Consider the following 9813-nt stretch of genomic DNA (forward strand, 5'->3'; position numbering starts at 1 on the left):
AAGGTCTACCGGGTATATTTGGATAAGAGCCAATTTTTACCCGCCTGGCCATCGTAGTTTAGCGGTAATAGCTGTGAATTTTATCTCTTAACGTTTTTGTTAGCTGTTTTAAATCGCAAATCACCGCCCAACGGTATTCTGGAATAGTGCGGATAAATTAAAATAGCTTATTTCATTTCGGTGGCAGTGTACAAACTGGTTTACGATAGGTAACGTTAAAATTGTATCTATCTCGTGACGGATTACGAATATAATGCTTTTGACTTTGACATGGTGATACACTTTCATATATCACCTGGAGGGCTGGAAACTTTTCATTTCAAATAAGAACATTTTGGAAAAACGGATGTTTAAAATGATGTCTAAACAGAGTTCCGTTAGTTTCTGCACAATTTCTGCCACGGATTGTTTAATTTTTTTTTTAAATTACATTTAACGTTCTATATATTCGCATGTAATTGTTTTACGATCATTATTTTCAAAGGATTCTTTATTTAAATTGTAAATCAGCTTGTTTTTTAATAATTATATCAGTAACTGAGTAGGCTGTAACTCAGTACTTACAAACTTTGCCCTCTTCGTAGTCATTGATAGGTATATACTCTTTGTCTTATTCAATGTCCTCTGTTATGTAAACTAAGTACCAACGTACCTAGATAAAAAGAATTTGAAGCAAATGTCGATTATACGCCTTAACTCAGTTTTTCTACTAATTAAAAATTAGATGTTTTTGTAGAGTAAATGTTTTATGATACGTACTTGCTATTTAATTTAATTATTTGAAAGAAAAAAATGAAACAGTACGCCATACTTGTGCCACTTTATAATTAAATGAGGGGCAATCGACCCCTGTTACTAACCCTTTGTCAGCTGACGGTTTACGTATATGTATATATATTTAAATGTGTTCTACTAATGGCAAAGATTACTATGGAATTTTTAAATGACGTTGTTCGTCATTGTTTCTTTATGAAGGAAATAATTTACGCTGTGACGGAACTATATATTATATTATAATTGCTTATGTGGCTAGAATGTAAGAAAATTGGAATTAATCCAACAATGTGATTTGTCCAAATGTAAAAACTATTATTCTCGTATTACAAATTATGCATAGTAAGAAATGATGATAGGCGCCGATAAAAAATGTCCAAACATATATCGTTTAATTTTTTTTCAAAATGGGTACTTATTGGGTTTATGTTATCTCAAAGTTGAAAGACAATAATATATTACGAACTTGAATTTTATATTGTTTTGCAAAATTTCCAAATAATAAAACATTTCTGATTTAACTAGTTTCAAGAAACACGTTTTGTTAAAGTGTTGCTATTGATTTATGATTATAATAATTATGTTCCTTTTGTTAAATGATAATGGTAACATTTAAAAGAAAGCCCTTCAATTATTGTTTGGATTTATTCAAATCGAAAGTAGATCGTTTTATGGTTGAATGTAAAATAGACAGTGAAGACGATGACAATAGCTTAGTAATTTTTTTTTTCTTATAAACTGATAAGAAAGTTCTGCTTTAACGATACCACAACAAAATTCGACTTAATTAGTAAAAAACATACTTTAATTTGTTTTGCTTTTAAGTAATCGTAATTAAGAAAAGGTAAATGTGTTGGGACAGGTTTTAAAGACATTCTAATAATATAATCAGTAACGCGATACGTGCCAGCATTACAAACTTGTCAAGTTGAATTAAGTGGTTTAAATATGACTATGCTAAATGTTATCGGAGGGCTTTCGCGGTGCGAGGTCGAGCCCCCATAACATAGCAATAAGGTAACGGGAGAGGTGCGTGCTTCAGTCGCCACCCACCGGTGCGGTGAGCGAGGCGTGGTGCTGGTGCCGACGCCTGACAAATAGTCACCGTAGAATCGGCGCGGGCAGTAGGAAAACTGTCGGCTGGCCGGCAGTCTGCGCCAAAACGTGACGAGCGCCAAACGTTGGCGCCTTTCCGCCCAACTGAGCTGTGTCAAGTGCCTGTGCTCTGTGCCTGCCATTCGATGCTCTTCGCTCCGATCGCCTTCGAGGCGATGAAGTGTAAAGAGGAAAACTGCGAAGTCGGTGTGGTGCTGGAGCACAACTCTCTGATCGTTCTGTCTGTCGACAAGACCATAATCTGCCTTTGCGGGAGAAACAAACACAACCCTTTTGAACGCGGGTAATTCAATTTACAGATTACTATTATCTTATGGTTTATTTCTTTGCATTAAATATATGATGATTTTGATCCAGTAATACGTAAATGTTAAATTGAATTGGGTATTTCATCTGTAATGAATAAGTCAGTATATGCAGAGAAACTCGTTTTCTGTCATACTAACTGCCATCAAGGTTGACACCTATCTGGTCAAGGTAAATTCTTCGCAGCATACATACAGCTTGTGAATGTTCGCATTGAACTAATAACAAATAATTTAAAGTAATTTAGACAGTTTATTTTAATATAATGCCAAGACTGCTGCTACCTCAAACGTGACTGGTTATTTTATACAACATGCGATTCTGTTAAAACCTAACAATACCGTAGCATGAATCAATCAAATACGAACAAAAAAGTTTATACCTATTTATGAGTACAGCAGGAACTGATCGTTGACCGTAAGAAAGACCAAGGTCGTGACCATTCGTACAATGCCTTCTAAACTTAGAAAAATAAGAATAGAAACGTATCTTCATTAGTTACCTTCATCAAGAAGAAATATACTTTAAATTACTATCATGATTGTGGAAAAACGTCATTTGAAATGCTACAAGATTTCGGAGTAAGAATATTTGAATTAGGGTTTTTCAACAGTAAGTACACGATTATCTTTTAATGTCTTATTCAACCTTGAATGTAGAGAATATACTTAAGATATAATTAATTAACGTAATGCGTGATGAATAAAAAATATTGTTGCCTTATAATACATTAGCTATAATATATTTAAACGTGTTTCAATAATAGCCACGGAACAGAAACTAGATTATATGATATCATACATAATAAACCTAGACAAATTGTAAAAATGCTTACAAATTCGTGTTGTTGTATTTTTATGTTATTGTTTACTTTAACTTTCACGAAATGTATTATATTTATAGGAAAGTAACTTACAATTTCCTGTCAGTAAAGTATGATATAACGTGAAAATAGAACACGTGATTTTGAACATTTATTTGAAATGAGTTACCAAAACAAATTCTTAACTAAGTACTTATTATTACGTTTATTAATTGTATAACGATGATGGTGGTGGATGATGGTAAATAATAAAGGTATTACTGGATATACAACCCTCACTACAGCATATCGTTTATTTCTATCAATAATTTAAGAGAATCTGAAATTTGTCTAGATTTTAAAAATCTTGACAAGCGTAGTATTAATTTCTAGAGCTTAGTACCTACTTGAGTATGAGGATTTACAGTATGAAATTTTAAAGAAACATCGAGTTATAAATATAACAACAGTATTAATGAATAACAATTTTATTATAAAGTAAGAGCAAGACGTACGGTCCGCGCACCTGCCATTTCTGCCTTACTCTGATTTCGACCTCACGGCCACATCGAGAATTCAAACGCATCAATAAGCTTTAACAAAGGAGTCCACCGGGAATTCGTTGGATCACATGAAACAGATTAAAAATCCTAGCAGATAATTACAATAAAAACTCCGTTGTGCTTTATAAAATATATAGTATACTAACAACGTCATCTCAAATAATTCTACTTGTACATCGCTAATGGTGTTTCGCATCTTTAGAATTTATTTCTGTAATGCTTGTGTAGCTCGAACAAGCATATCAGATATATATATATAAATTATACTTACTTATGTGTTGTACATGTATGAGGAGTTGATGACTTTCTTCCAACGTTTATATAACTGCTGAGCTATACGTTCGTAAATACAAGAGAGGTTGTCTGTAAACAAACCTCGCAGAGACGACTTGCAACGTCTGAGAAACGACGGAAGCCAAGAGATAAAAGATTTGCCAAGTTTAATTTATAACGTTTTATTTCAATCACAAAATTCACTTTTGTATGATATTTGTTACAATAATTTTGACAGTGATTAAATTTAATTATATATTTAACCTCTAATTGAGGTTTCGATACAAGACACTTTAGTAGGTAGGAAAACCGTTGTAACGGTCACATCTTTGTTTATTTAAAAAAAAAAAATACTCGAATATTATTAAAGTTCGATTCAAAACTTTGACCACGAAGAATAGTAATATCACATACAATAATACAAGGGTATTGTATAATACATAAAATCTACACAATGATCATTTAAGTAAGACGACGAGGTCGACAGTCGGCAAGAGGCAATCCGAGACAAAACTGTTATTTTTAAACGAATCCTTCGCGAGCGAAATTCCGATAGTAACATAGTCATGGTGTATTTATTTGAACCGTCACTACAGCCATAAGGCATAGACTTGTTTGTTTAACAAACGGCATAATAATACATTAAATTGTATGGATACGTCGAGAAAATTATTGTTCTATTAAATGTCCATTGATCGCAATCATCGGATACATTATTCTGTTTAACAAGCTCTTCAAACTCTCTAGATCATATTAAAAATGTACACCTATTAACTCCCATCATGAATTGACGTCAATGGTTCCAATGATATATCCTTAACGCTAAACAATCCGTAGTATTTTATACACAAGTAACTACTTTCTAAACGTAAAACATTGAAATAACCAAAATAAACTTAACTGTTACTAATATTTACAATTTGAGTATAAAAAAAATATTTCCGTGTATGTTTCAAGGTGTGATTACAAATTAAAAAACTAGATAGTAATTTTAATTATATATATTATTCACCTCGATCTTAAATGTCAAATTGATTTCATTTAAAAATCAGACATACATTTAAAACGCGATACAAATCTTATCTGAAGTGTATTATTCCGTTAGATTGTTATTATTCTCTAAGCGCTACTAGGTACATTTAATCCATTCACTATATTTTTCTCACATTACTCACAAGATTAAACGCAAAATATTAACTTTACTTTTAGTATTCTAATTAAAATGTCACATATTCTTGAATCAATGGCAACGCTACTGACTGACGATATCCTCTAGACGCATCTCAAGGGTAACAGCTATTAATGGCTTACTACCTGTGTTTTTTATCCCACATTCGAGTCAAAGCCCGAAGGCTTACTTGTGTTGGGAACGGACTAAGGGCAATGCACCTTCCCCGATCTCCCTTGCCCTGTAGCCCTACTTTGCCTTTTTAAGTTGAAGTAATATATATACAGACCTCCTCTTTTATTAACGTAAATACATATTTGTTAGAGTGAGATGCAACGTTTGTAGTTATTGCGTTTACTTTATCCATAGACCCAGCTGTGCGTTAAATGTATACGCGACTGTGCATTTGTATTTTATGGACTTTGAACCCAGTTGATGGTGAAATGTCGTATCCCTCAGATTTGTTGCTATCGATGAAATCAATACAGGCCTACTCTTATCTATTGCAATAACTGAAGCAACATAACGAGGGCGTGTTCATTGTGCTTTACTTGCGTTGCCATGACTTCGGTCTGAATGGAATTGACAAAATATTCTGGGTTATTCTTATGTATGTTTAATGATTATATAAATGATGTAAGCTCATAACATGTTTCCTAATTATTAAGGTTCAAAATATTCCAATTTCAACTCACAGCCGTCGTCACGAAGCCATTTGGGTTTTGAGCGCTATATCATTAAATTACGGATAAATTAATCTTGTGGCTTGAGCAAGCGGGACAAACCAACGGTTAGGCCATTGGATGCGTCATTACCATGACGATAATATGAGAGCGAGCGATGGTATCGCAACTGTTCGTACTTCGTAGTTTTTCACGGAAAACGGCCACATCGTCAAAACTCTGCCCCCTCCCTCTCCCTTCCGCCCTGGCGCCGCGTCAGATGCGAATATATAAAAGCCATACGCGCCCCTCCACTTCAACTCAGACGCATGGAGTACTCCGTAGAGGTCGTTTGGCACGAGCGAGCGCTTTGCTAGGCACCTGCCGGCCAATCTTCACGATAACATTCTAGTCACCGAGCAGCAGAAGCTCGCATAACGCGGTCTACCGCGCGTTCCTACGAGCAGTGATATGTGCAATAGCTCTACTTACAAAATAATTGTGATAATTTATTTAAATTAGTTATTAGTTACACGCGTCGATTAGACCGCAATACGGCTGTGAGTGAAATTGTGAATTGAATATGTTGTGACTGCCCGACTGGAACTTGTTACCTGTGATCCAACCCAGTGTGTTTACTTGTACTTGTGTCGAAGGACCTTTCGTTACCATGGTTGGGAATAATGGAACTATGATGGCGATACGTATCGTCCACAGCAAGCTGCGTAAGCGTGAGGAGCACTCGGCTTCGGTGCACCCAGCCGAAGCTGTGCTCCAAACCGCGCCGCAACCACCGCCTGAGCCTCTTGCCTTTCGTCAGCAGCCCTTGTGGCAGTTCCCACCACCGCTGCCTCCGCCTTACGTCTATCCTCATGATCAGGTTAGTAATGTTAAAAACAAAAACAACTTACTACTTCTTGATTGAGTAACATTTATCTTTCAAGACACTAAACTCGTTAAAGTTTAATTAGAATAGAGCGTACAAATCACATCTGTTTGTTATTCTTGACCTAAATCCCACTGCGGTATAAAATGCGTAAGAATTATCAACTTTCTAGTTCTTAAGTATCATAATACTGGAGTTTCGAAAAGTTAGGTACAATGTAAAGAAAACGTGACTGGTCCAACCTGCGTCCCCACCAAGTAAGAGAGAGTTGGTCGTTGCATGACGATCTGAGTGCAAAATAAATTTAAATGTCGGGACACGCTTACCGAGTAGAAAGCTGTGCAAGGCGAACATGTTGTAACCGTTCGACCTTCTTTCTTAAACGAACAAAGGAGGCTAATGCAAAGAGCTGTGCTCTTAAAATTGCAGTCTCGTAAATGCTTTAACCTTAATATCACGGTCTAATTGTTGTCCCAAGTACTTGTTATAAAGCTAGGTTGTACATTGAGATTTATTAGCAAACATTGAACGGTATAGCATGACCACCCATATTGTAAATATACCAGGAAGCGTTAAATGCTAACGTGACTTTGAATTCAAGGCTTGCCTTATGCGTATAACATTAACGTTCAATTTGCAATTTTTTTTATTCAAGTCAGAGTGGATGACAAAACTTTTAAAATAAATTTGATAGAACACAACTAGGACCGATCACGATAGAGAAGTTTTTTTTCTGATTAGAACATCTAAATAAACATATTTATATCCTAATATCAAAACCGCGGTTTGAATAGCCTGGCTGGAACGTTCTGTAAAGCGACAGTTACAAATTTCCGCGTACCTACTTGATAATAATAATATTTAACGTTCGACGGGACGACCTTCTTTAAACGTTTGGATAGCAACGGGCTTAAAATAACTTAAACAGACTTCCAGTTACACAATGGTTTAAGTTAGTGCAAATGCACTCGTGCACCGGGGTCGCTAACGGAAAGAAATGTTTGTTTTGGGTCAACACATCATACATAAACGGTATTAAATGGACACGAAAGTTACGTACTTTGAGGAAATAATACGCGTTTGAAACTGTTTATTTGTATCTGCTGATACCGAAACCTAATTTGTTATTATTTTTATTTGCAGGACAACTTGATGCAGCCTATTGGTAACGAGCGGGCGAGTTTTCGCAGTTTACGCAAGAACATCGGCGGTCGTTGGAAGCGACTCGTGAAAAAGAAGCCCGAACAGGAAGTGTACACGATCCCGCCTGAGCTAAAACCTCAACTCAAGCAAATATACGTGTACTAATTACTTCCCATCGGAAACAAAGGCGAAGAAGCGGGACCTTCAATGCTGCTATAAAATAGACTTCAACCAAACGTTCTATGGTTGTAATTTATCAATTCATATCTTAGTAACTTCAAACCATATCTGTACTCGAACATAAGTTGAAAGCATCTTATCATGGGCTTTAGCCCGCTATATCTTTGAACATATCTATTCGACCAATTTTTTCTAAAGACCAATGATAACCCTATTTCATTCAACACTTCATTGTGATTTTAAGCCTAGATGTATTAATAAGTATTAGAACATTGAAGTTTGAGTGTTGTTCTGTTATTTTGATATTTGAATGTTGAATTATGAGTGATAGTCAAATGAATTAGTTTAATTTTTAATTTAAAGTTACGAATGAAATTAGGAAGATGCGGTCGCGCATACTAGTGACGAAAATCCAATAATTATGATAAAAGAAGCAGATGCCTTGAATGTAATTTTAATTAATTAGGGCATTTCGTAGGTCATTAACTTATTATAGACGTGGTCGTTTCTATAGTTGAATATCGATCAAATAGTGTCATGAAATATATTCTATCCATACACGCGTATGTTAACTTGATAACTTGTGAAAGTGATTGTAAAACCTCATTGTTGGATACAGTATTTTATATCAAGCATTTGAGTTGCGAGCGAGACTGAAATATTGTTCAAATTAATCTATGTAACGTAACGTTAAAATTGTAACAGACATCGATTCCATGTATCCGGTATTTGAAAATGATTTCTCCACTGAGAATTACAAACGACCTAGTTTTACTGTTACGTTACTTGCACGCTTTGGTAGTGTAATTTTCAGGTTTTCGCCCGGTCTTTTCCTACTGTGATATAAAGTTAAAAATGAATGAATAAAAGTTATTGATGATGAAATGTTGAGTTTTAAATTCGCCTTGACCTTGTCAATTATCAGTAGGATGGACCGACGGTCGAGAATTGTGATAGCTCATATTGAGCCTGATATTCTGATGAATTAAGTTTGTAGCTAATAGGTACAATAAAATCAGCCATGGTAAATATATTTTTCGTTAAATCTATCTGTTGCAAATGATACAATATTATATTTAATGTATTTTAACAGTATGCGGTTACTTTTAGAAACTGTAATCTATCATTGACATAGAGAAAAATAAATTCCATCATGATAATGTTACAATTTTGTTTTCTTTTATATATATATAATAAATACACTACAAATACTATTTAACTATAGAAAAATATGATTAAATATTAATCGAAATATTTTAGGTACCTACAAAATGATTAAGGATCTTCCTATTATTTAAATATATACAAACCTTCGATTTAAAAAAAGGAATTAAATAAAAAAGTGTAACTTATTCCTATAAAACAGCCTAATATCATAATTATTCTGATTAATTCTAAGAGCGCCAGTTAATCAGATTAACTTTATTATAGTCGAATTTGAAGTTTTACTTAAGATATACACAAAAATTAAACATACTCAGTAAACAATTGATTTTCAGAAGGTTTTTTTTTCGACTGAAACTAAAAAAATTAATGTTAATTCTACAAAGTAGCACAAAATAATAAAATCATTATTATAATAAACTTTTAAAAGCGCCATCTACCAGATTAGTTTCAAACTTTTTAGTAGAATAAAAGTTAAACTATGTGCTGCCCTCTTTTAATTAACCGTATAACGACTTTTACGACAATTGAGTGACTTTAAGCTACGAGGTTTGTAGTCATTTATATAGATGGCGCTTTAATAAATATTACATTTATAATGGTTGTGCAAATAATATAATATAATTATATTATATATTTAAGAAAGGTGATGCTTAACAGGTGGGTACTTACAGAGAGGTAATTTGTATATAAACTTTGAATTTTGTTTCTGTTCTAAAGTAATTAAACATTATACATACTTTTGTATATAGATTGACTCGAAAAATAACTATAAT

The 9813-nt window shown here is 34.0% G+C and overlaps 1 protein-coding gene across 4 annotated transcripts in view; it reads left to right on the plus strand.

The window, feature by feature from the left end:
* The window catches only part of LOC113401348 (uncharacterized), a 162165-nt gene extending 153124 nt beyond the window's left edge, over positions 1-9041 (plus strand). For 3 of the 4 annotated variants that reach the window (XM_026641222.2, XM_026641223.2, XM_026641224.2), the window contains 2 exons: positions 6382-6544; positions 7694-9041. In XM_026641222.2, the coding sequence (XP_026497007.1) occupies positions 6382-6544; positions 7694-7858 (328 nt within the window). In that variant the 3' untranslated portion in view covers positions 7859-9041. Of the gene's footprint in view, positions 1-1818; positions 2174-6381; positions 6545-7693 lie in introns of those variants that run through there. The other variant, XM_026641226.2, reaches the window with a different exon arrangement.
* Positions 9042-9813: the final 772 nt, after the last annotated feature.

The sequence above is a fragment of the Vanessa tameamea genome, chromosome 7 (genome assembly GCF_037043105.1).
Source record: "Vanessa tameamea isolate UH-Manoa-2023 chromosome 7, ilVanTame1 primary haplotype, whole genome shotgun sequence".
Taxonomy (NCBI): domain Eukaryota; kingdom Metazoa; phylum Arthropoda; class Insecta; order Lepidoptera; family Nymphalidae; genus Vanessa; species Vanessa tameamea.